The sequence below is a fragment of the Oncorhynchus keta genome, chromosome 28 (assembly GCF_023373465.1).
Source record: "Oncorhynchus keta strain PuntledgeMale-10-30-2019 chromosome 28, Oket_V2, whole genome shotgun sequence".
In the NCBI taxonomy this organism is placed as follows: Eukaryota; Metazoa; Chordata; class Actinopteri; order Salmoniformes; family Salmonidae; genus Oncorhynchus; species Oncorhynchus keta.
In genome coordinates this window covers 77,887,283-77,914,648 of record NC_068448.1, presented here as the reverse complement: position 1 = coordinate 77,914,648, position 27,366 = coordinate 77,887,283, and the positions used below count along the sequence as shown (strand labels likewise).

The 27,366-nt window shown below is 47.9% G+C and overlaps 1 protein-coding gene across 2 annotated transcripts in view; it reads right to left on the bottom strand.

The window, feature by feature from the left end:
- Positions 1 to 27,366, bottom strand: part of LOC118380729 (extracellular sulfatase Sulf-1-like) — a 111,934-nt gene that overhangs the window by 13,426 nt on the left and 71,142 nt on the right. Inside the window, exons 10-15 of one of the 2 annotated variants that reach the window (XM_052484026.1) lie at positions 22,093 to 22,228; positions 11,495 to 11,699; positions 7,621 to 7,798; positions 6,521 to 6,617; positions 4,407 to 4,501; positions 182 to 354 (exon numbers count right to left, since the gene is read on the bottom strand). In XM_052484026.1, the coding sequence (XP_052339986.1) occupies positions 182 to 354; positions 4,407 to 4,501; positions 6,521 to 6,617; positions 7,621 to 7,798; positions 11,495 to 11,699; positions 22,093 to 22,228 (884 nt within the window). Of the gene's footprint in view, positions 1 to 181; positions 355 to 4,406; positions 4,502 to 6,520; positions 6,618 to 7,551; positions 7,799 to 11,494; positions 11,700 to 22,092; positions 22,229 to 27,366 lie in introns of both variants that reach the window. The other variant, XM_052484025.1, reaches the window with a different exon arrangement.

The window sequence follows — 27,366 nt, the reverse complement described above, 5'->3', positions numbered from 1 at the left end:
TGGTGTAGTAATAGTGTAGTGTTGGTATATTACCGGTGTAGTAACAGTCTAGTAACGGTGTAGTAACAGTGTAGTGTTGGCGTAGTAACGGTGTAGTAACAGTGTAGTAACAGTGTAGTAACGCTGTAGTAATGGTGTAGTAACAGCGTAGTAACGGTGTAGTAACAGTATAGTGGCGTACGGTTCCAGAAGGGGGCGGTCTGCCAGTGGTCGTTGTTGTGAGTGAAACAGGTGAGGCCAGGTAGACTACAGTCATCCCCATTTTTCAGCCTCTTTCTCTCTTTCCTCTCCTTTTTCTTCCGCCTGATCTCGTTAAACAGCTGCGTCTTCCCATCCACTTCTTGGGCCGCCACCCTGCACAGACAGGACAGACAGACACACCCACCAAATAAAATTACAGACAGTAGTGCATTATATAGGCAAAAGAGTGCCAATTCAGACCCATCCTCCTGGGGCAAGGCGATGGTTAAGAGAGTAGGGCTGATTCCTTCCAGACTGAGTCACGGTATTGTGTTCCTACTGCCGCTTGTGACGATCCCTTCCAGACCTCTGCACATGCAACCTCCATACAGGAACCATGAAGATTTACCACAAGACAGGATATAATACACAACACATCATACAGTACCAGTCACCTACTCATTCCAGGGGTTTTTCTTTATTTGTTCTATTGTAGAACAATAGTGAAGACATCAAAACTACGAAATAACACATACGGAATCATGTAGTAACCACAAAAGTGTTAAACAAATCAAAATATATTTTATATTTGAGATTCTTCAAAGTAGCCACCTTTTACCTCGATGACAAAAGGAAATGGCCTACCCCAAACTGTTGCCACAATGTTGGAAGCACAGCATCGTCTAGAATGTCATTGTATGTTGTAGCGTTAAGATTTACCTTCACTGGAGCAAAGGGGTGTAGCCCGAACCATGAAAAACAGCCCCAGACCATTATTCCTCCTCCACCAAACTTTACAGTCGGAACTATGCTTTGGGGCAAGTAGTGTTCTCCTGCCATCCACCAAACACAGATTAGTCCGTTGGACTGCCAGATGGTGAAGAGTGATTCATCACTCCAGAGAACGCGATTCCACTGCTCCAGCGTCCAATTGTGGCGAGCTTTATACCACTCCAGCAGAGACTTGGCATTGCGCATGGTGATCTTAGGCTTGTGTGCGGCTGCTCGGCCATGGAAACCCATTTCATGAAGCTCCCGACGAACAGTCCTTGTGCTGACGTTGATTCCAGAGGCAGTTTGGAACTCTGTAGTGAGGGTTGCAACCGAGGACAAATGATTTTTCTGCGGTACGCGCTTCAGCACTCGGCGGTCCCGTTCTGTGAGCTTGCGTAACTTATCAGTTCGCGGCTGAGCCGTTGTTGCTCCTAGACGTTTTCACTTCGTTGACAGCGGCAGCTCTAGCAGGGCAGAAATGTGATGAACTGACTTGTTGGCAAGGTGGCATCCTATGACGGTGGAATGTTGAAAGTCACTGAGCTCTTCAGGAAGACCATTCTACTGCCAATGTTTGTCTATGGAGATTGCATGGCTGTGTGATCGATTTTCCCCTAACTTTACCAGCCCTCCCCTAATTGGAGTAAACTATACGACAACACTTAGGCTTCTACTTCCAGTTTATACATTTTACGGACACAGTATATATATATTTTTAACATTAGTTATCTTTAGTTTGTTTTTAGTCCCATCCTTCATCTACCCTAACCCCCTCTCATCTATCTCTGAACACCATCCAGTTATGAGTACTACCTGAAATATATATTTTTAATCTGTGCTGTGATGTTTCATAAAAGTTCTGAACCTTTCTACTCTCATAGTTTCTACAGACCGTAAACTGAAGATAAACATGTTTGCTAACAGTATTGTTACATTATTGATCGATTCACGATTACTTTTTAAATCACCCAGCCGTGCTATCTGCACAGTTAGCTACAGGTAAATGTTACAATTCAAAACCCATTCCTGAACCTGCGACCAAAAACAAGCTACTTATGGACAGTAGCGATTTTATTTCTGCAGTTCGAAGATCTGCAGTTCATCGTGATGGTTGTATCCCATCATTTAAACTGAAAAAACAAGATTTTAATCATCCAGTGTTGTTTTGTGTATCGGTTCATAAACCACGTGACATGGAATCAGTACATCCAAAATCTCTTCCCAACTATTTTAGAATCTGTATGGCTCAATCTGTATGGCTCAATCTCTATGGCTCAGCATGTATGGCTCAGCATGTATGGCTCAGCATGTATGGCTCAATCTGTATGGCTCAATCTGTATGGCTCAATCTCTATGGCTCAATCTGTATGGCTCAGCATGTAAGGCTCAGCAAGTATGGCTCAGCATGTATGGCTCAGCATGTATGGCTCAATCTGTATGGCTCAATCTGTATGGCTCAATCTGTATGGCTCAGCATGTATGGCTCAGCATGTATGGCTCAATCTGTATGGCTCAATCTGTATGGCTCAGCATGTATGGCTCAGCATGTATGGCTCAATCTGTATGGCTCAATCTCTATGGCTCAATCTGTATGACTCAGCATGTATGGCTCAGCATGTATGGCTCAATCTGTATGGCTCAGCATGTATGTCTCAATCTGTATGGCTCAATCTGTATGGCTCAATCTGTATGGCTCAGCATGTATGGCTCAATCTGTATGGCTCAGCATGTATGGCTCAATCTGTATGGCTCAGCATGTATGGCTCAATCTGTATGGCTCAGCATGTATGGCTCAATCTGTATGGCTCAATCTGTATGGCTCAGCATGTATGGCTCAGTCATAAGGTGAATGCACCAATTTGTAAGTCGCTCTGGATAAGAGCGTCTGCTAAATGACTTAAATGTAAATGTAAAATGTATGGCCCAATCTGTATGACTCAATCTGTATGGCTCAATCATTTTCTTTATTTATTACAATTTTCTTAAACCATTGTTTGTCTTTAATACTGACCTCTTCTTCATTGTTTGTCTTTAATAGTGACCTCTTCTTCAATGTTTGTCTTTAATAGTGACCTCTTCTTCAATGTTTGTCTAATACTGGCTTCAATGTTTGTCTTTAATGGCTTCAATGTGTGTCTTTTTTCTTTTATTTATAGTGACCTCTTCTTCAATGTTTGTCTTTAATAGTGACCTCTTCTTCAATGTTTGTCTTTAATAGTGACCTCTTCTTCAATGTTTGTCTTTAATAGTGACCTCTTCTTCAATGTTTGTCTTTAATAGTGACCTCTTCTTCAATGTTTGTCTTTAATACTGACCTCTTCTTCAATGTTTGTCTTTAATACTGACCTCTTCTTCAATGTTTGTCTTTAATAGTGACCTCTTCTTGCCACAGTCACATAATATTTGGCCAATTTTTTTATCCACATCCAATAACAAGGCTATACAGTACAACAATAATTAGACAAGTTAGCTGGCTAACTCATTGATCCATCTTTGTTTGTATACCCCTCAGTTGAATTAATTTTTGTATTATTTTTATTTTACTAGGCAAGTCAGTTAAGAACAAATTCTTATTTTCAATGACGGCCTAGGAACAGTGGGTTAACTGCCTGTTCGGGGGCAGAACGACAGATTTGTACCTTGTCAGCTCGGGGATTTGAACTTGCAACCTTTCGGTTACTAGTCCAACGCTCTAACCACTAGGCTACCTGCCACCTCTACACTCTAACCACTAGGCTACCTGCCACCTCTACACTCTAACCACTAGGCTACCCTGCCACCTCTACACTCTAACCACTAGGCTACCTGCCACCTCTACACTCTAACCACTAGGCTACCTGCCACCTTTACACTCTAACCACTAGGCTACCCTGCCACGTCTACACTCTAACCACTAGGCTACCTGCCACCTCTACACTCTAACCACTAGGCTACCTGCCACCTCTACACTCTAACCACTAGGCTACCCTACCTCCTCTACACTCTAACCACTAGGCTACCTGCCACCTCTACACTCTAACCACTAGGCTACCTGCCACCTCTACACTCTAACCACTAGGCTACCTGCCACCTCTACACTCTAACCACTAGGCTACCCTACCTCGTCTACACTCTAACCACTAGGCTACCTGCCACCTCTACACTCTAACCACTAGGCTACCTGCCACCTCTACACTCTAACCACTAGGCTACCTGCCACCTCTACACTCTAACCACTAGGCTACCTGCCGCCTCTACACTCTAACCACTAGGCTACCCTGCCGCCTCTACACTCTAACCACTAGGCTACCCTGCCGCCTCTACACTCTAACCACTAGGCTACCCTGCCGCCTCTACACTCTAACCACTAGGCTACCCTGCCACCTCTACACTCTAACCACTAGGCTACCCTGCCGCGAATGAGGAAGCATTACTACGACTTTTTTAGAAAGGCAAAATAAACAAACACCAACCTCTTCTTTCCACAGTCACACTCATCAGGTCGCCTCCTCTTCAGATGACCCCTGACCTCCCGAAGGTTCTTTATCTTGTCCTGAAGGGCCTCGATCTGCAATCATATAAAGCGTACTTTTAATATTTTCATTCACACAGAGCGAGGAGAGAGAGAGTAGCTGATAGAAGAAAGGAAGGGAAGAGAGGAAGGGAAAGATAGGGGAGGGAAAGAGATCAGACAGGACTGTTACGTGATGTATAGAGAGGAAAGAGATCAGACAGGACTGTTACGTGATGTATAGAGAGGAAAGAGATCAGACAGGACTGTTACGTGATGTATAGAGAGGAAAGAGATCAGACAGGACTGTTACGTGATGTATAGAGAGGAAATAGATCAGACAGGACTGTTACGTGATGTATAGAGAGGAAAGAGATCAGACAGGACTGTTACGTGATGTATAGAGAGGAAATAGACCTCAGACAGGACTGTTATCTGATGTATAGAGAGGAAAGAGGACAGGACTGTTCGATGATGTGCAAGGAAAGAGATAGACAGGACTGTTACGTGATGTATAGAGAGGAAAGAGATCAGACAGGACTGTTACGTGATGTATAGAGAGGAAAGAGATCAGACAGGACTGTTACGTGATGTATAGAGAGGAAAGAGATCAGACAGGACTGTTACGTGATGTATAGAGAGGAAAGAGATCAGACAGGACTGTTACGTGATGTATAGAGAGGAAAGAGATCAGACAGGACTGTTACGTGATGTATAGAGAGGAAATAGATCAGACAGGACTGTTACGTGATGTATAGAGAGGAAAGAGATCAGACAGGACTGTTACGTGATGTATAGAGAGGAAAGAGATCAGACAGGACTGTTACGTGATGTATAGAGAGGAAAGAGATCAGACAGGACTGTTACGTGATGTATAGAGAGGAAAGAGATCAGACAGGACTGTTACGTGATGTATAGAGAGGAAAGAGATCAGACAGGACTGTTACGTGATGTATAGAGAGGAAATAGATCAGACAGGACTGTTACGTGATGTATAGAGAGGAAAGAGATCAGACAGGACTGTTACGTGATGTATAGAGAGGAAAGAGATCAGACAGGACTGTTACGTGATGTATAGAGAGGAAAGAGATCAGACAGGACTGTTACGTGATGTATAGAGAGGAAAGAGATCAGACAGGACTGTTACGTGATGTATAGAGAGGAAAGAGATCAGACAGGAAGGACTGTTACGTGATGTATAGAGAGGAAAGAGATCAGACAGGAAGGACTGTTACGTGATGTATAGAGAGGAAAGAGATCAGACAGGACTGTTATGTGATGTATAGAGAGGAAGTAGATCAGACAGGACTGTTACGTGATGTATAGAGAGGAAAGAGATCAGACAGGACTGTTACGTGATGTATAGAGAGGAAATAGATCAGACAGGACTGTTACGTGATGTATAGAGAGGAAAGAGATCAGACAGGACTGTTACGTGATGTATAGAGAGGAAAGAGATCAGACAGGACTGTTACGTGATGTATAGAGAGGAAAGAGATCAGACAGGACTGTTACGTGATGTATAGAGAGGAAAGAGATCAGACAGGACTGTTACGTGATGTATAGAGAGGAAATAGATCAGACAGGACTGTTACGTGATGTATAGAGAGGAAAGAGATCAGACAGGACTGTTACGTGATGTATAGAGAGGAAATAGATCAGACAGGACTGTTACGTGATGTATAGAGAGGAAGTAGATCAGACAGGACTGTTACGTGATGTATAGAGAGGAAAGAGATCAGACAGGACTGTTACGTGATGTATAGAGAGGAAAGAGATCAGACAGGACTGTTACGTGATGTATAGAGAGGAAAGAGATCAGACAGGACTGTTACGTGATGTATAGAGAGGAAAGAGATCAGACAGGACTGTTACGTGATGTATAGAGAGGAAAGAGATCAGACAGGACTGTTACGTGATGTATAGAGAGGAAAGAGATCAGACAGGACTGTTACGTGATGTATAGAGAGGAAAGAGATCAGACAGGACTGTTACGTGATGTATAGAGAGGAAAGAGATCAGACAGGACTGTTACGTGATGTAAGATAGTTATGTGGTGTATAGAGACAGACTAACTTCCTGGTCCACATAGCTCTTATGGTCCTTCCAGGCTCTAGAGGAAGAGTAGATCTCTCTCTCACAGTGGACCGTGTCATTCATCAGGTAGTAACACCTGGGAGAGGGGTAAGGGAGGAAGGACTGTGTCATTCATCAGGCAGTAACACCTGGGAGAGGGGTAAGGGAGGACTGTGTCATTCATCAGGTAGTAACACCTGGGAGAGGGGCGAGGGAGGACTGTGTCATTCATCAGGCAGTAACACCTGGGAGAGGGGTAAGGGAGGACTGTCATTCATCAGGCAGTAACACCTGGGAGAGGGGTAAGGGAGGACTGTGTCATTCATCAGGTAGTAACACCTGGGAGAGGGGTAAGGGAGGACTGTGTCATTCATCAGGTAGTAACACCTGGGAGAGGGGCGAGGGAGGACTGTGTCATTCATCAGGTAGTAACACCTGGGAGAGGGGTAAGGGAGGACTGTGTCATTCATCAGGCAGTAACACCTGGGAGAGGGGTAAGGGAGGACTGTGTCATTCATCAGGTAGTAACACCTGGGAGAGGGGTAAGGGAGGAAGGACTGTGTCATTCATCAGGCAGTAACACCTGGGAGAGGGGTAAGGGAGGACTGTGTCATTCATCAGGTAGTAACACCTGGGAGAGGGGTAAGGGAGGACTGTGTCATTCATCAGGTAGTAACACCTGGGAGAGGGGTAAGGGAGGACTGTGTCATTCATCAGGCAGTAACACCTGGGAGAGGGGTAAGGGAGGAGGACTGTGTCATTCATCAGGTAGTAACACCTGGGAGAGGGGTAAGGGAGGACTGTGTCATTCATCAGGCAGTAACACCTGGGAGAGGGGTAAGGGAGGACTGTGTCATTCATCAGGTAGTAACACCTGGGAGAGGGGCGAGGGAGGACTGTGTCATTCATCAGGTAGTAACACCTGGGAGAGGGGAAAAGGCCTTAACTGCACCACCAGGCCAAACCCCCAAAGAGCAAGTTAAGTAGACATTGACTAGGGAAATATTCCCTCGGTAGGAACGATGTCATACTTGTGTGTGACCTTGACAGAGTTCGGGTACCCCACGGCATTGGTATCATCCGCTAGCATCTCCTCTGACCTGTCGTCTGACTCCAAGGCAAACTCGGGGTCCTCCTGCTCATAGTGACGCTTTTTGATGACACGTCTCTGCACGGCTGACTGGTCGTCTTCCGCGAGGTCAACGTCATAGATCTGCCCTTCGAACTCCACGGACAGAGATCTGGTGGGTCGAGTATGGACGAAACGAGGCCTATAGCCTAATAGATATTATAGCAGAGAGAGTATAACACACTTTTATTTTCTTGTGTCATTTTTATAGATGTTTCTCTTTCAAGATTTAACACAACAAACACAACAGACTGTCAACAGCCCACAGTGATAAATATCCAGACAGTCATTCAGCCCACAGTGATAAATATCCAGACAGTCATTCAGCCCACAGACAGTCATTCTGCCCACAGTGATAAATATCCAGACAGTCATTCAGCCCACAGTGATAAATATCCAGACAGTCATTCAGCCCACAGTGATAAATATCCAGACAGTCATTCAGCCCACAGTGATAAATATCCAGACAGTCATTCAGCCCACAGTGATAAATATCCAGACAGTCATTCAGCCCACAGTGATAAAGATCCAGACAGTCATTCAGCCCACAGACAGTCATTCAGCCCACAGTGATACAGATCCAGACAGTCATTCAGCCCACAGTGATACAAATCCAGACAGTCAAACAGCCCACAGACAGTCATTCAGCCCACAGACAGACATTCAGCCCACAGTGATAAAGATCCAGACAGTCATTCAGCCCACAGCGATAAAGATCCAGACAGTCATTCAGCCCACAGTGATAAAGATCCAGACAGTCATTCAGCCCACAGTGATACAAATACAGACAGTCAATCAGCCCACAGACAGTCATTCAGCCCACAGACAGTCATTCAGCCCACAGTGATAAAGATCCAGACAGTCAACAGCCCACAGACAGTCATTCAGCCCACAGTGATAAAGATCCAGACAGTCAACAGCCCACAGACAGTCATTCAGCCCACAGACAGTCATTCAGCCCACAGACAGTCATTCAGCCCACAGTGATAAAGATCCAGACAGTCAACAGCCCACAGACAGTCATTCAGCCCACAGTGATAAAGATTCAGACAGTCAACAGCCCACAGTGATAAAGATTCAGACAGTCAACAGCCCACAGTGATAAAGATTCAGACAGTCAACAGCCCACAGTGATAAAGATTCAGACAGTCAACAGCCCACAGTGATAAAGATCTCCAGCATGTGATGAATCAAATTTAACATACATGTTGGTATGGGACTATGTAAAGATATACTGAAATTAAATGAATTGGATGTGGAAAAAGTCCATTCAGTAGCAATGTCTCTTAATTCCACTGGGTGGCGCCACAACATTCCAAACTACCAGATCCTTGGCAGACGTGACAGAGCGCCTTCTCATCTCAACTACATATCCACCAGACCATTGATCGAATGTCAGAAGGTGTATTCGTCTGGCTCTCTCTCTCTCCTCTGCGTCGGCCTCTCTTTATAGCCATGCATAATCCTGAGCGTGTAAATCAAGGCTCTGACAAAACACAGACATGGTCATTTTCCCCATTGCTGTACACACATAGACTGAAATACAGAGCGGTTAAGTCCACAGAGACATCTGTTCAAATCAAAATCAAATCGATTGTTATTGATCACATACACATATTTATCAGATGTTATTACAACAGTGCGGTAATATCTAACAATTCACAACAATACACACAAATCTAAAAGTAAAATAATGAAATTAAGAAATATATAAATATTAGGACGAACAATATCGGAGTGACACAGACTAAAATGCAGTAGAATAGAATATAGTATATACATATGAGATGAGTAAAACAGTATGTAGACATGATTAAAGTGGCTAGTGATTCCATGTCTATGTACAGTATATAGGGCAGCAGCCTCTAAGGTGTAGGGTTGAGTAACCGGGTGGTAGCCGGCTAGTGATGGCTGTTTAACAGTCTGATGGCCTTGAGATAGACGCTGCTTTTCAGTCTCTCGGTCCCTGCTTTGATGCACCTGTACTGACCTCGCCTTCTGGATGATAGCGGGGTGAACAGGCAGTGGCTAGGTTGGTTGTTGTCCTTGATGATCTTTTTGGCCTTCCTGTGACATCAGGTGCTGTAGGTGTCCTGGAGGGCAGGCAGTGTGCCCCCGGTGACGCGTTGGGCAGACCGCTCAGAATACAACTCCCTTGCCAGTCTGAGCCATCATCAGCCTCAGTCTCAACCTCAGCTCCATCCCCGGTCCCCCAGAAACTGTCTCTTAGATAACCCCATCACCATCCCCGGTCCCCCAGAAACTGTCTCTTAGATAACCCCATCACCATCCCCGGTCCCCCAGAAACTGTCTCTTAGATAACCCCATCACCATCCCCAGTCCCCCAGAAACTGTCTCTTAGATATCACCATCCCCGGTCCCCCAGAAACTGTCTCTTAGATAACCCCATCACCATCACCGGTCCCCCAGAAACGGTCTCTTAGATAACCCCATCACCATCCCCGGTCCCCCAGAAACTGTCTCTTAGATAACCCCATCACCATCCCCGGTCCCCCAGAAACTGTCTCTTAGATAACCCCATCACCATCCCCGGTCCCCCAGAAACTGTCTCTTAGATAACTCCATCACCATCCCCGGTCCCCCAGAAACTGTCTCTTAGATAACCCCATCACCATCCCCGGTCCCCCAGAAACTGTCTCTTAGATAACCCCATCACCATCCCCGATCCCCCAGAAACTGTCTCTTAGATAACTCCATCACCATCCCCAGTCCCCCAGAAACTGTCTCTTAGATAACCCCATCACCATCCCCGATCCCCCAGAAACTGTCTCTTAGATAACTCCATCACCATCCCCAGTCCCCCAGAAACTGTCTCTTAGATAACTCCATCACCATCCCCAGTCCCCCAGAAACTGTCTCTTAGATATCACCATCCCCGATCCCCCAGAAACTGTCTCTTAGATAACTCCATCCCCATCCCCGGTCCCCCAGAAACTGTCTCTTAGATAACCCCTTATAACCCCAGCTCCATCCCCCGGTCCCCCAGAAACTGTCTCTTAGATAACCCCATCCCCATCCCCGGTCCCCCAGAAACTGTCTCTTAGATAACCCCATCACCATCCCCGATCCCCCAGAAACTGTCTCTTAGATAACCCCTTATAACCCCAGCTCCATCCCCGGTCCCCCAGAAACTGTCTCTTAGATAACCCCATCCCCATCCCCGGTCCCCCAGAAACTGTCTCTTAGATAACCCCATCACCATCCCCTGTCCCCCAGAAACTGTCTCTTAGATAACCCCTTATAACCCCATCACCATCCCCGGTCCCCCAGAAACTGTCTCTTAGATAACCCCATTACCATCCCCGGTCCCCCAGAAACTGTCTCTTAGATAACCCCATCACCATCCCCGGTCCCCCAGAAACTGTCTCTTAGATAACCCCTTATAACCCCAGCTCCATCACCGGTCCCCCAGAAACTGTCTCTTAGATAACCCCATCACCATCCCCGGTCCCCCAGAAACTGTCTCTTAGATAACCCCTTATAACTCCATCACCATCCCCGGTCCCCCAGAAACTGTCTCTTAGATAACCCCATCACCATCCCCGATCCCCCAGAAACTGTCTCTTAGATAACCCGTCCATGATAATGATATTTTGTCCATTAGTATTCTATGGTCATTCTGATCCAATTCTGGTTCCCCAGCCTCATCCACTCCCCCTGTCCCCATCTCCATCTCACCACTCCAGCCCTCATCCCTGGCCCCAGCATCAGCCTCATCCACTCCCCCTGTCCCCTTGTCCTCATCTCCATCTCACCACTCCAGCGCTCATCCCTGGCCCCAGCATCAGCCTCATCCACTCCCCCTGTCCCCATCTCCATCTCACCTGGTTCTCCAGAGGAGGGTGTGAACTGGCGGTGTGAGCGTCCCGGTCGGTCAAGACCACAGTCGCAGGGTTCTCTCTCCCTACTGTTGTAGCTGCCGTGAGGCCTCAGGCTGGGGGCCCTCTTCCTAGGGCCTTCCTTCAGTCCACCTCCTTTACACTTATGGATCCGCCACTTCCCAGTGATCTCCTCCACACAGTGCCACTTCTGGAGAGGAGAGACAAGGACAAAGAGAAGTCGGTTATATTAGTGGTGGAAGAGATATGCTTTTACTCCTCTCCTCTAATGTGAAGGTCTTTAAAGTCATTTGTTGCATCTGAAATGGAACCCTATTCTTTGTCTGTTTCCTGTCAGAACAACACGTAGGCAGGCCGACCGACAAGACAGACAACCAGATCACAGACTGACGGTGTGGGAAAGAAACAGAATCCTGAAGAAGAAGATGATCCAGAACCAGCATGAAATGAACTGGTTCACTCTGCTGTCTTGAACTCATTCTAAAACTCTCTCACTCCCCCTCTGTCTCTCTTTCTCTTAGTGTCTTGCTCTGTCTGTCTGTCTGTCTGTCTGTCTGTCTGTCTGTCTGTCTGTCTCTCTTTCGCTTAGTCTCTCTCTCTCTCTCTCTCCCCTCTGTCTCTCTTTCGCTTAGTCTCTCTCTCTCTCCCCCTCTGTCTCTCTTTCGCTTAGTCTCTCTCTCTCTCTCCCCCTCTGTCTCTCTTTCGCTTAGTCTCTCTCTCTCTCTCTCTCTCCCTCTGTCTCTCTTTCGCTTAGTCTCTCTCTCCCTCTGTCTCTCTTTCGCTTAGTCTCTCTCTCCCTCTGTCTCTCTTTCGCTTAGTCTCTCTTTCGCTTAGTCTCTCTCTCCCTCTGTCTCTCTTTCGCTTAGTCTCTCTCTCCCTCTGTCTCTCTTTCGCTTAGTCTCTCTCTCCCTCTGTCTCTCTTTCGCTTAGTCTCTCTCTCCCTCTGTCTCTCTTTCGCTTAGTCTCTCTCTCCCTCTGTCTCTCTTTCGCTTAGTCTCTCTCTCCCTCTGTCTCTCTTTCGCTTAGTCTCTCTTTCGCTTAGTCTCTCTTTCGCTTAGTCTCTCTCTCCCTCTGTCTCTCTTTCGCTTAGTCTCTCTCTCCCTCTGTCTCTCTTTCGCTTAGTCTCTCTTTCGCTTAGTCTCTCTTTCGCTTAGTCTCTCTTTCGCTTAGTCTCTCTTTCGCTTAGTCTCTCTTTCGCTTAGTCTCTCTTTCGCTTAGTCTCTCTTTCGCTTAGTCTCTCTCTCTCTCTCTCTCTCTCTCTCTCTCTCTCTCTCTCTCTCTCTCTCTCTCTCTCTCTCTCTCTCTCTCGAAAATAACCTCTCCCTCAATGTCAACCAAATGACGGAGCTGATCGTGGACTTCAGGAGACAGTAGACAGTGTAGAGGTGGCAGGTAGCCTGGTGGTTAGAGTGTAGAGGTGGCAGGTAGCCTAGTGGTTAGAGTGTAGAGGTGGCAGGTAGCCTAGTGGTTAGAGTGTAGAGGTGGCAGGTAGTCTAGTGGTTAGAGTGTAGAGGTGGCAGGTAGCCTAGTGGTTAGAGTGTAGAGGTGGCAGGTAGCCTGGTGGTTAGAGCGTTGTGCCAGTAACCGAAAGGTTGCTGGATCGAATCCCTGAGCTGACACGGTAAAAAAATCTGTCGTTCTGACACTGAACAAGGCAGTTAACCCACTGTTCCCCGGTAGGCCGTAATTGTAAATAAGAATTTGTTCTTAACTGACTTGCCTTGGTTAAATAAAGGTAAAAAAAATATTAATAAATAAACAATGTTAGAGCGACATCTTCTGGGTAAGAAAAATAACTGCACCCAACTGCAACCTTCTCCTCAGTCATGGTTCTTACTACAGCCTTATCCTCAGTCATGGTTCTTATTGCAGCCTTATCCTCAGTCATGGTTCTTATTGCAGCCTTATCCTCAGTCATGGTTCTTACTACAGCCTTATCCTCAGCCTTATCCTCAGTCATGGTTCTTACTGCAGCCTTATCCTCAGTCATGGTTCTTACTACAGCCTTATCCTCAGTCATGGTTCTTACTGCAGCCTTATCCTCAGTCATGGTTCTTACTACAGCCTTATCCTCAGCCTTATCCTCAGTCATGGTTCTTATTGCAGCCTTATCCTCAGTCATGGTTCTTATTGCAGCCTTATCCTCAGTCATGGTTCTTATTGCAGCCTTATCCTCAGTCATGGTTCTTATTGCAGCCTTATCCTCAGTCATGGTTCTTACTACAGCCTTATCCTCAGTCATGGTTCTTACTACAGCCTTATCCTCAGTCATGGTTCTTATTGCAGCCTTATCCTCAGTCATGGTTCTTATTGCAGCCTTATCCTCAGTCATGGTTCTTACTACAGCCTTATCCTCAGCCTTATCCTCAGTCATGGTTCTTACTACAGCCTTATCCTCAGTCATGGTTCTTACTACAGCCTTATCCTCAGCCTTATCCTCAGTCATGGTTCTTACTGCAGCCTTATCCTCAGTCATGGTTCTTATTGCAGCCTTATCCTCAGTCATGGTTCTTACTACAGCCTTATCCTCAGTCATGGTTCTTACTGCAGCCTTATCCTCAGTCATGGTTCTTATTGCAGCCTTATCCTCAGTCATGGTTCTTACTGCAGCCTTCTCCTCAGTCATGGTTCTTATTGCAGCCTTATCCTCAGTCATGGTTCTTACTGCAGCCCAGTGTGGTCCGGGTTAGGGTTTGGCCAGAGGTAGGCAGTCATTATGAAAATAAGAATTTGTTCTTAACTCACTTGCCGAGTTAGAAGTGATGTGCTATATAGGGAATAGTGTGCCATTGAGGATGCACTCTAGATGATGAAGATGAAATTGATGTTTTATGTGTCAGCAGGACTAGACAGAATCTGTGACGAATGTTGATTAATCAATAGACTTCACCGGTCTGCATATCTAATCAATAATCAATACTGAAGCTAGTTGTGTTTTATAGTCACTCTTGCTTTGATGTGTGTGTGTGTGTGTGTGTGTGTGTGTGTGTGTGTGTGTGTGTGTGTGTGTGTGTGTGTGTGTGTGTGTGTGTGTGTGTGTGTGTGTGTGTGTGTACTAAACCCCTACATTTACGTGTTATAACTAGGCATATTGTGACGGCCCTGAATTTTTCTGAACCGTCTCAGTGCATCTCCTTCCAATAGGGCGCTTTCCCTTTAATTCCCAATTAAATAGCCAGCATCAGCTGCGCAAAAGTGGGGTTGTGATGGAGACGTGACTGCGGATGTGTTCAACCCTCAGTTCTGAAGCTTCTCTATGCCGTTAAACGTGTGTTTTGTAGCCTAAGAGAGTTTACCCAGGATCGGATCCACTCTTTGCGTCCATGGACTTCATTCTTCGTGGCCTTTCTCCGCTGGAGATCTATTGGCGGATTGGATTGTCTGACTGACCGACTGACTACAACCTTTTTGTATACGGTATTTCATTTGTTTTGATGTGATGTATACTGTGATTATTTATGCAGTTAGTTGTAGTTGAGGACTTTAAGAGATGATACTCTTGAAAGTTGTGTGGTAAAATAATTGTTATATTGATTGTATGATTTGATACTGAGTTTACGCTACACTTGAATGAACGGACAAACATTGCGTGACAAAGGTCACTTGAGTTCCCTGAACTCCTTTAATGGGCTGGACTCTTTTTAGGACCGAGGTACAGGACATTTCTGGAGGAACCAGAACTCATTGTGTGTGTGTGTGTGTGTGTGTGTGTGTGTGTGTGTGTGTGTGTGTGTGTGTGTGTGTGTGTGTGTGTGTGTGTGTGTGTGTGTGTGTGTGTGTGTGTGTGTGTGTGTGTGTGTGTGTGTGTGTGTGTGTGTGTGTGTGTGTGTGTGTGTGTGTGTGTGTGTGTGTGTGTGTGTGTGTGTGTGTGTGTGTGTGTGTGTGTGTGTGTAATCATTTATGTTGGTAATACAACCCAACTAAAAGAATAGTTGTTTTTGAAGTTCTTTCCAATGTTTTAAGGGTTTATGAAAAGTTTATTTCCATCCTGTCTTTTACACAAGTCCTTTGTATTGGTGTAGACTTGACGGACCAGATGGGACTCATTCCCTCCCAAACCAAAAGGAGAAACCAATGTTTTCTCTGGTAGGCACAACCTACCTGGCACCCCTATAAATAATAACCTCAAGTCAAAACCGTTACAATATATTGGCTGCATACGCTGGCTACACACACTGTACACACCAGAGAACAAGTCCATTTCCCCCTTCTCTCTCTTTAATAAGTGATTGAGTGTTACGTGTGCACACTTAAGGGCTAAATTTAAAAAAGTGTTTGGTTCACATTAGCCTCAGAAAGCACTGCTGAGTGCTACCTGAACATTGGGCCAATTAGTATTGTTCAGGTTTGATGGTTGGTGGCTGGTTGCATGTGTGTGTGTGTGTGTGTGTGTGTGTGTGTGTGGTCTGCCACCCCCTTTAATGGGCCTGGGAACCATCCAGACATTAGTCCCATTTTCAAACATAGCTCAAATGTCCAATTACTGTAGGATTGTGGTAAGCGGCTATTTGAGTTACGGCTGTCTGTCGACGTTGCTTCCAAAACGGCTCCCTATTCCCTACACAGTGCACTACTTTATACCAGAGCCCTATGGCTCCCTATTCCCTACACAGTGCACTACTTTATACCAGAGCCCTATGGCTCCCTATTCCCTACACAGTGCACTACTTTAGACCAGAGCCCTATGGCTCCCTATTCCCTACACAGTGCACTACTTTAGACCAGAGCCCTATGGCTCCCTATTCCCTACACAGTGCACTACTTTAGACCAGAGCCCTATGGCTCCCTATTCCCTACACAGTGCACTACTTTATACCAGAGCCCTATGGCTCCCTATTCCCTACACAGTGTACTACTTTAGACCAGAGCCCTATGGCTCCCTATTCCCTACACAGTGCACTACTTTAGACCAGAGCCCTATGGCTCCCTATTCCCTACACAGTGCACTACTTTAGACCAGAGCCCAATGGCTCCCTATTCCCCACAGTGCACTACTTTATACCAGAGCCCTATGGCTCCTTATTCCCTACACAGTGCACTACTTTAGACCACAGCCCTATGGCTCCCTATTCCCCACAGTGCACTACTTTATACCAGAGCCCTATGGCTCCCTATTCCCCACAGTGCACTACTTTATACCAGAGCCCTACGGCTCCCTATTCCCTACACAGTGCACTACTTTATACCAGAGCCCTATGGCTCCCTATTCCCTACACAGTCCACTACTTTAGACCAGAGCCCTATGGCTCCCTATTCCCTACACAGTGCACTACTTTAGACCAGAGCCCTATGGCTCCCTATTCCCTACACAGTGCACTACTTTATACCAGAGCCCTATGGCTCCCTATTCCCTACACAGTGCACTACTTTAGACCAGAGCCCTATGGCTCCCTATTCCCCACAGTGCACTACTTTATACCAGAGCCCTATGGCTCCCTATTCCCTACACAGTGCACTACTTTATACCAGAGCCCTATGGCTCCCTATTCCCCACAGTGCACTACTTTATACCAGAGCCCTATGGCTCCCTGTTCCCTACACAGTGCACTACTTTATACCAGAGCCCTATGGCTCCCTATTCCCTACACAGTGCACTACTTTATACCAGAGCCCTATGGCTCCCTATTCCCCACAGTGCACTACTTTATACCAGAGCCCTATGGCTCCCTATTCCCTACACAGTGCACTACTTTATACCAGAGCCCTATGGCTCCCTATTCCCTACACAGTGCACTACTTTATACCAGAGCCATATGGCTCCCTATTCCCTACACAGTGCACTACTTTATACCAGAGCCCTATGGCTCCCTATTCCCCACAGTGCACTACTTTAGACCAGACCCCGATGGCTCCCTATTCCCCACAGTCCACTACTTTAGACCAGAGCCCAAAGGTACCCTATTCCCTACACGGTGCACTACTTTAGACCAGAGCCCGATGGCTCCCTATTCCCCACAGTCCACTACTTTAGACCAGAGCCCTATGGCTCCCTATTCCCTACACAGTGCACTACTTTATACCACATTTGTACCCTATATACACTGAGTGTACAAAACATTAGGAACACCTTTTTGTCCTCAGAACAGCCTCAATTCGTCGGGACGTGGGACTCTACAAGGTGTTGAAAGAGTTCCACAGGGATACTGGCCCATGTTGACTCTACAAGGTGTGGAAAGCGTTCCACAGGGATACTGGCCCATGTTGACTCTACAAGGTGTTGAAAGCGTTCCACAGGGATGCTGGCCAATGTTGACTCTACAAGGTGTTGAAAGCGTTCCACAGGGATACTGGCCCATGTTGACTCTACAAGGTGTGGAAAGCGTTCCACAGGGATACTGGCCCATGTTGACTCTACAAGGTGTTGAAAGTGTTCCACAGGGATACTGGCCCCATGTTGACTCTACAAGGTGTGGAAAGCGTTCCACAGGGATACTGGGCCCCATGTTGACTCTACAAGGTGTGGAAAGCGTTCCACAGGGATACTGGCCCATGTTGACTCTACAAGGTGTTGAAAGTGTTCCACAGGGATACTGGCCCCATGTTGACTCTACAAGGTGTGGAAAGTGTTCCACAGGGATACTGGCCCCATGTTGACTCTACAAGGTGTGGAAAGCGTTCCACAGGGATACTGGGCCCCATGTTTACTCTACAAGGTGTGGAAAGCGTTCCACAGAGATACTGGCCCCATCTTGACTCTACAAGGTGTGGAAAGCGTTCCACAGGGATACTGGGCCCCATGTTGACTCTACAAGGTGTGGAAAGCGTTCCACAGGGATACTGGGCCCCATGTTTACTCTACAAGGTGTGGAAAGCGTTCCACAGGGATACTGGCCCCATGTTGACTCTACAAGGTGTGGAAAGTGTTCCACAGGGATACTGGGCCCCATGTTTACTCTACAAGGTGTGGAAAGTGTTCCACAGGGATACTGGCCCCATGTTGACTCTACAAGGTGTGGAAAGTGTTCCACAGGGATAATGGCCCCATGTTGACTCTACAAGGTGTGGAAAGCGTTCCAGAGGGATACTGGCCCCATGTTGACTCTACAAGGTGTGGAAAGCGTTCCACAGGGATACTGGCCCCATGTTGACTCTACAAGGTGTGGAAAGCGTTCCACAGGGATACTGGGCCCCATGTTGACTCTACAAGGTGTGGAAAGCGTTCCACAGGGATACTGGGCCCCATGTTGACTCTACAAGGTGTGGAAAGCGTTCCACAGGGATACTGGGCCCCATGTTTACTCTACAAGGTGTGGAAAGCGTTCCACAGGGATACTGGGCCCCATGTTGACTCTACAAGATGTTGAAAGCGTTCCACAGGGATACTGGGCCCCATGTTGTCTCAATGCTTTCCACAGTTGTCAAGTTGGCTGGATGTCCTTTGGGTGGTTGGATACACAATTGGAAACTGTTTTTAGGGTGAAAAATAGCATTGCAGTTCTCGACACACTCAAACCGATGTGCCTACTACCGTTACCCCCTTTTCAAAAGCACCTAAATATTTTGTCTTGCCCATTCACCCTCTGAATGGCACACAGACGCAACGTGTCAAGGCAGTTTATTACGTACACGACCCTGTTCGCCAAAACAGTGTGCTCCTAGAGACGTGTCTGTGGTTGGCTATATAAATCAGGCAGACAGGCATTCAGTTACTGTTCCATTGAATGTTAGAATGGACGAGTGACCTAAGCAACCTTCAGCTTGGTATGATCACGGTGCCAGACGTGCCGTGTTCAAATATCTCCGAAATAGGCCGGCCTCCTGGGCTTTTCCCGCATGACCGTGTCTAGGGTTTACTGAGAACGGTGCGACCAACAATAAACATCCAGTCAGCGCCAGTCCTGTGGGCGAAAACAGCTCGTTGACGAGAGAGACGTCGAAGGAGAACGGCGAGAATGGTGCAAGCTAACAGGCGGGCCACAAACGGCTCAAATAACGTTGCAGGACAACAATGGTGTGCAGAACGGCATCTCAGAAACGCACAACTGGTCGGTCCTTGTCACAGATGGGCTATTGCAGCAGACGACCACACCGGGTTCCTATCAGCTAAAAAACAAGTAGAAGCGGCTCCAGTGGGCACCCCATCACCAACACTAGATAACTCCTGGGTTCCTGTTGCGTCATGGCAGAGTCACCGACACTGGATAACTCCTGGGTTCCTGTTGCGTCATGGCAGAGTCACCGACACTGGATAACTCCTGGGTTCCTGTTGCGTCATGACAGAGTCACCAACACTGGATAACTCCTGGGTTCCTGTTGCGTCATGACAGAGTCGCCAACCCTGGATAACTCCTGGGTTCCTGTTGCGTCATGACAGAGTCACCAACACTGGATAACTCCTGGGTTCCTGTTGCGTCATGGCAGAGTCACCAACCCTGGATAACTCCTGGGTTCCTGTTGCGTCATGACAGAGTCACCAACCCTGGATAACTCCTGGGTTCCTGTTGCGTCATGGCAGAGTCACCAACACTGGATAACTCCTGGGTTCCTGTTGCGTCATGACAGAGTCACCAACCCTGGATAACTCCTGGGTTCCTGTTGCGTCATGGCAGAGTCACCAACCCTGGATAACTCCTGGGTTCCTGTTGCGTCATGACAGAGTCACCAACCCTGGATAACTCCTGGGTTCCTGTTGCGTCATGACAGAGTCACCAACACTGGATAACTCCTGGGTTCCTGTTGCGTCATGACAGAGTCACCAACACTGGATAACTCCTGGGTTCCTGTTGCGTCATGACAGAGTCACCAACCCTGGATAACTCCTGGGTTCCTGTTGCGTCATGACAGAGTCACCAACACTGGATAACTCCTGGGTTCCTGTTGCGTCATGGCAGAGTCACCAACCCTGGATAACTCCTGGGTTCCTGTTGCGTCATGACAGAGTCACCAACCCTGGATAACTCCTGGGTTCCTGTTGCGTCATGGCAGAGTCACCAACACTGGATAACTCCTGGGTTCCTGTTGCGTCATGACAGAGTCACCAACCCTGGATAACTCCTGGGTTCCTGTTGCGTCATGGCAGAGTCGCCAATACTGGATAACTCCTGGGTTCCTGTTGCGTCATGGCAGAGTCACCAACACTGGATAACTCCTGGGTTCCTGTTGCGTCATGACAGAGTCACCAACACTGGATAACTCCTGGGTTCCTGTTGCGTCATGACAGAGTCACCAACACTGGATAACTCCTGGGTTCCTGTTGCGTCATGGCAGAGTCACCGACACTGGATAACTCCTGGGTTCCTGTTGCGTCATGACAGAGTCACCAACACTGGATAACTCCTGGGTTCCTGTTGCGTCATGGCAGAGTCACCAACACTGGATAACTCCTGGGTTCCTGTTGCGTCATGACAGAGTCACCAACACTGGATAACTCCTGGGTTCCTGTTGCGTCATGACAGAGTCACCAACACTGGATAACTCCTGGGTTCCTGTTGCGTCATGACAGAGTCACCAACACTGGATAACTCCTGGGTTCCTGTTGCGTCATGACAGAGTCACCAACACTGGATAACTCCTGGGTTCCTGTTGCGTCATGGCAGAGTCACCGACACTGGATAACTCCTGGGTTCCTGTTGCGTCATGGCAGAGTCACCAACACTGGATAACTCCTGGGTTCCTGTTGCGTCATGGCAGAGTCACCAACCCTGGATAACTCCTGGGTTCCTGTTGCGTCATGACAGAGTCACCAACACTGGATAACTCCTGGGTTCCTGTTGCGTCATGACAGAGTCACCAACACTGGATAACTCCTGGGTTCCTGTTGCGTCATGACAGAGTCACCAACCCTGGATAACTCCTGGGTTCCTGTTGCGTCATGGCAGAGTCGCCAACCCTGGATAACTCCTGGGTTCCTGTTGCGTCATGGCAGAGTCACCGACACTGGATAACTCCTGGGTTCCTGTTGCGTCATGACAGAGTCACCAACCCTGGATAACTCCTGGGTTCCTGTTGCGTCATGGCAGAGTCACCGACACTGGATAACTCCTGGGTTCCTGTTGCGTCATGGCAGAGTCACCAACACTGGATAACTCCTGGGTTCCTGTTGCGTCATGGCAGAGTCACCAACACTGGATAACTCCTGGGTTCCTGTTGCGTCATGGCAGAGTCACCAACACTGGATAACTCCTGGGTTCCTGTTGCGTCATGGCAGAGTCAGGAAGTGGCGTTAGCAGCATGAGTCCATGTACCCCATCCTGCCTGGTGTCAACGGTACAGGCGGGTGGTGTAATGGTGTGGAGAATGTTTTCCTGGCACACGTTAGGTCCCTTGATACCAATCGAGCAACACTTCCATGACACAAAAAATTCAGGCTGTTCTGGAGGCAAAGGAGGGTCCGACCCGTAACGAGATTGACGTACCTAATAAACTGGCCACTTAGTGTATATGCTGTCTGCTATGGCTAAGACTGACTACAATGCAGGATTTCTACTTCATGACCACTGGCAAAAACTGTTTCTGGAATAAACTCTAACTTGTCAGTATGTTGGGGGGAACTCCCAGGTTCTTTATATAGCATGTGAGATCACGAGATCACTTTAGTGAATGTCTGCCTGTCTGTGTGTGTGTCTGTGTCTGTACACAAATACCTGTCCAGGCTGTTCACAAGGTGTCTGGAACTCTGCCTGTTGACACACCTCTTTGACCTTCTTATATTTGGGCAGGCTGTTGGTGTTCTGGGTGGTTGAACTGCCACCTCTGTCCTCCTTCTTCCTCAGGAGTTTACTGTAGAGGAGACACGTAAAGTGGGGTTAGGACAGGACAGAGGTACAGATCAGGGAGAGGTACAGATTAGGACAAGAGGGAGATACAGATTAGGACAGGACAGAGGTACAGATCAGGATTAGGACAGGACATAGGTACAGATTAGGACAGGACAGAGGTACAGATCAGGGAGAGGTACAGATTAGGACAAGAGGGAGATACAGATTAGGACAGGACAGAGGTACAGATCAGGATTAGGACAGGACATAGGTACAGATTAGGACAGGACAGAGGTACAGATTAAGACAGGACAGAGGTACAGATTAGGACAAGAGAGAGGTACAGATTAGGGCAAGAGGGAGGTACAGATTAGGACAAGAGGGAGGTACAGATTAGGGCAAGAGGGAGGTACAGATTAGGACAGGACAGAGGTACAGATTAGGACAGGACAGAGGTACAGATTAGGACAGGACAGAGGTACAGATCAGGATTAGGACAGGACAGAGGTACAGCTCAGGATTAGGACAAGAGAGAGGTACAGATCAGGATTAGGACAAGAGAAAGGTACAGATTAGGACAGAGGTACATATTAGGACAGAGGTACAGATTAGGACAGGACAGAGGTACAGGTCAGGATTAGGACAGGACAGAGGTACAGGTCAGTGTTAGGAGAGGACAGAGGTACAGGTCAGGATTAGGACAGGACAGAGGTACAGGTCAGGATTAGGACAGAGGTACAGGTCAGGTTTAGGACAGGGAGAGGTACAGGTCTGGATTAGGACAGGACAGAGGTACAGATCAGGGAAAGGTACAGATCAGGACAGGATAGAGGTACAGGTCAGGGTTAGGACAGAGGTACAGGTTAGGATTAGGACAGAGGTACAGGTTAGGATTAGGACAGAGGTACAGGTCAGGATTAGGACAGAGGTACAAGTCAGGATTAGGACAGAGGTACAGGTCAGGATTAGGACAGAGGTACAGGTCAGGATTAGGACAGAGGTACAGGTCAGGATTAGGACAGAGGTACAGGTCAAGATTAGGACAGGACAGAGGTACAGGTCAGGATTAGGACAGGACAGAGGTACAGGTCAGGATTAGGACAGGACAGAGGTACAGGTCAGGATTAGGACAGGACAGAGGTACAGGTCAGGATTAGGACAGAGGTACAGGTCAGGATTAGGACAGGACAGAGGTACAGGTCAGGATTAGGACAGAGGTACAGGTCAGGATTAGGACAGGACAGAGGTACAGGTCAGGATTAGGACAGAGGTACAGGTCAGGATTAGGAGAGAGGTACAGGTCAGGATTAGGACAGAGGTACAGGTCAGGTTCAGGACAGGGTGAGGTACAGGTCAGGATTAGGACAGGGGTACAGGTCAGGTTGAGGACAGGACAGAGGTACAGATTAGGAGAGAGGTACAGGTCAGGATTAGGACAGGACAGAGGTACAGGTCAGGATTAGGACAGGACAGAGGTACAGGTCAGGATTAGGACAGGACAGAGGTACAGGTCGGGATTAGGACAGGACAGAGGTGCAGGTCAGGATTAGGACAGGACAGAGGTGCAGGTCAGGATTAGGACAGGACAGAGGTACAGGTCAGGATTAGGACAGGACAGAGGTACAGGTCAGGATTAGGAGAGAGGTACAGGTCAGGATTAGGAGAGAGGTACAGGTCAGGATTAGGAGAGAGGTACAGGTCAGGATTAGGAGAGAGGTACAGGTCAGGATTAGGACAGAGGTACAGGTCAGGATTAGGACAGAGGTACAGGTCAGGATTAGGACAGAGGTACAGGTCAGGATTAGGACAGAGGTACAGGTCAGGATTAGGACAGAGGTACAGGTCAGGATTAGGACAGAGGTACAGGTCAGGATTAGGACAGGACAGAGGTACAGGTCAGGATTAGGAGAGGACAGAGGTACAGGTCAGGATTAGGAGAGGACAGAGGTACAGGTCAGGATTAGGACAGAGGTACAGGTCAGGATTAGGACAGAGGTACAGGTCAGGATTAGGACAGAGGTACAGGTCAGGATTAGGACAGAGGTACAGGTCAGGATTAGGACAGAGGTACAGGTCAGGATTAGGACAGAGGTACAGGTCAGGATTAGGACAGAGGTACAGGTCAGGATTAGGACAGAGGTACAGGTCAGGATTAGGACAGGACAGAGGTACAGGTCAGGATTAGGACAGAGGTACAGGTCAGGATTAGGACAGAGGTACAGGTCAGGATTAGGACAGAGGTACAGGTCAGGATTAGGACAGAGGTACAGGTCAGGATTAGGACAGAGGTACAGGTCAGGATTAGGACAGAGGTACAGGTCAGGATTAGGACAGGACAGAGGTACAGGTCAGGATTAGGAGAGAGGTACAGGTCCGGATTAGGACAGAGGTACAGGTCCGGATTAGGACAGAGGTACAGGTCAGGATTAGGAGAGGACAGATGTACAGGTCAGGATTAGGACAGAGGTACAGGTCAGGTTCAGGACAGGGTGAGGTACAGGTCAGGATTAGGACAGGGTGAGGTACAGGTCAGGATTAGGAGAGAGGTACAGGTCAGGTTTAGGACAAGGTGAGGTACAGGTCAGGATTAGGAGAGAGGTACAGGTCAGGATTAGGACAGAGGTACAGGTCAGGATTAGGACAGAGGTACAGGTCAGGATTAGGACAGAGGTACAGGTCAGGATTAGGACAGAGGTACAGGTCAGGATTAGGACAGAGGTACAGGTCAGGATTAGGACAGGACAGAGTTACAGGTCAGGATTAGGACAGAGGTACAGGTCAGGATTAGGAGAGAGGTACAGGTCAGGATTAGGACAGGACAGAGGTACAGGTCAGGATTAGGAGAGAGGTACAGGTCCGGATTAGGAGAGAGGTACAGGTCAGGATTATGAGAGAGGTACAGGTCAGGATTAGGAGAGGACAGATGTACAGGTCAGGATTAGGAGAGGACAGATGTACAGGTCAGGATTAGGACAGAGGTACAGGTCAGGTTCAGGACAGGGTGAGGTACAGGTCAGGATTAGGACAGGGGTACAGGTCAGGTTTAGGACAGGGTGAGGTACAGGTCAGGATTAGGAGAGAGGTACAGGTCAGGATTAGGACAGAGGTACAGGTCAGGATTAGGACAGAGGTACAGGTCAGGATTAGGACAGAGGTACAGGTCAGGATTAGGACAGAGGTACAGGTCAGGATTAGGACAGAGGTACAGGTCAGGATTAGGACAGAGGTGCAGGTCAGGATTAGGACAGAGGTGCAGGTCAGGATTAGGACAGAGGTACAGGTCAGGATTAGGACAGAGGTACAGGTCAGGATTAGGAGAGAGGTACAGGTCAGGATTAGGACAGAGGTACATGTCAGGATGAGGACAGAGGTACATGTCGGGATTAAGACAGAGGTACAGGTCAGGATTAGGACAGAGGTACAGGTCAGGATTAGGACAGAGGTACAGGTCAGGATTAGGACAGAGGTACAGGTCAGGATTAGGACAGAGGTACAGGTCAGGATTAGGACAGAGGTACAGGTCAGGATTAGGACAGAGGTACAGGTCAGGATTAGGAGAGAGGTACAGGTCAGGATTAGGACAGGACAGAGGTACAGGTCAGGATTAGGAGAGAGGTACAGGTCCGGATTAGGACAGAGGTACAGGTCCGGATTAGGACAGAGGTACAGGTCAGGATTAGGACAGAGGTACAGGTCAGGATTAGGAGAGGACAGATGTACAGGTCAGGATTAGGACAGAGGTACAGGTCAGGTTCAGGACAGGGTGAGGTACAGGTCAGGATTAGGAGAGAGGTACAGGTCAGGTTTAGGACAGGGTGAGGTACAGGTCAGGATTAGGACAGAGGTACAGGTCAGGATTAGGACAGGGTGAGGTACAGGTCAGGATTAGGACAGAGGTACAGGTCAGGATTAGGACAGAGGTACAGGTCAGGATTAGGACAGAGGTACAGGTCAGGATTAGGACAGAGGTACAGGTCAGGATTAGGACAGAGGTACAGGTCAGGATTAGGACAGAGGTACAGGTCAGGATTAGGACAGAGGTACAGGTCAGGATTAGGACAGAGGTACAGGTCAGGATTAGGACAGAGGTACAGGTCAGGATTAGGACAGGACAGAGGTACAGGTCAGGATTAGGACAGGACAGAGTTACAGGTCAGGATTAGGACAGAGGTACAGGTCAGGATTAGGAGAGAGGTACAGGTCAGGATTAGGACAGGACAGAGGTACAGGTCAGGATTAGGAGAGAGGTACAGGTCAGGATTAGGAGAGAGTTACAGGTCAGGATTAGGAGAGGACAGATGTACAGGTCAGGATTAGGAGAGGACAGATGTACAGGTCAGGATTAGGACAGAGGTACAGGTCAGGTTCAGGACAGGGTGAGGTACAGGTCAGGATTAGGACAGGGGTACAGGTCAGGTTTAGGACAGGGTGAGGTACAGGTCAGGATTAGGAGAGAGGTACAGGTCAGGATTAGGAGAGAGGTACAGGTCAGGATTAGGACAGAGGTACAGGTCAGGATTAGGACAGAGGTACAGGTCAGGATTAAGACAGAGGTACAGGTCAGGATTAGGACAGAGGTACAGGTCAGGATTAGGACAGAGGTACAGGTCAGGATTAGGACAGAGGTACAGGTCAGGATTAGGACAGAGGTACAGGTCAGGATTAGGACAGAGGTACAGGTCAGGATTAGGACAGAGGTACAGGTCAGGATTAGGACAGAGGTACAGGTCAGGATTAGGAGAGGACAGAGGTACAGGTCAGGATTAGGACAGAGGTACAGATCAGGATTAGGACAGAGGTACAGGTCAGGATTAGGACAGGACAGAGGTACAGGTCAGGATTAGGACAGGACAGAGGTACAGGTCAGGATTAGGACAGGACAGAGGTACAGGTCAGGATTAGGAGAGGGGTACAGGTCAGGATTAGGACAGGACAGAGGTACAGGTCAGGATTAGGAGAGAGGTACAGGTCAGGATTAGGAGAGAGATACAGGTCAGGATTAGGAGAGAGGTACAGGTCAGGATTAGGAGAGAGGTACAGGTCAGGATTATGAGAGAGGTACAGGTCAGGATTAGGACAGAGGTACAGGTCAGGTTCAGGACAGGGTGAGGTACAGGTCAGGATTAGGACAGGGATGCAGGTCAGGTTTAGGACAGGACA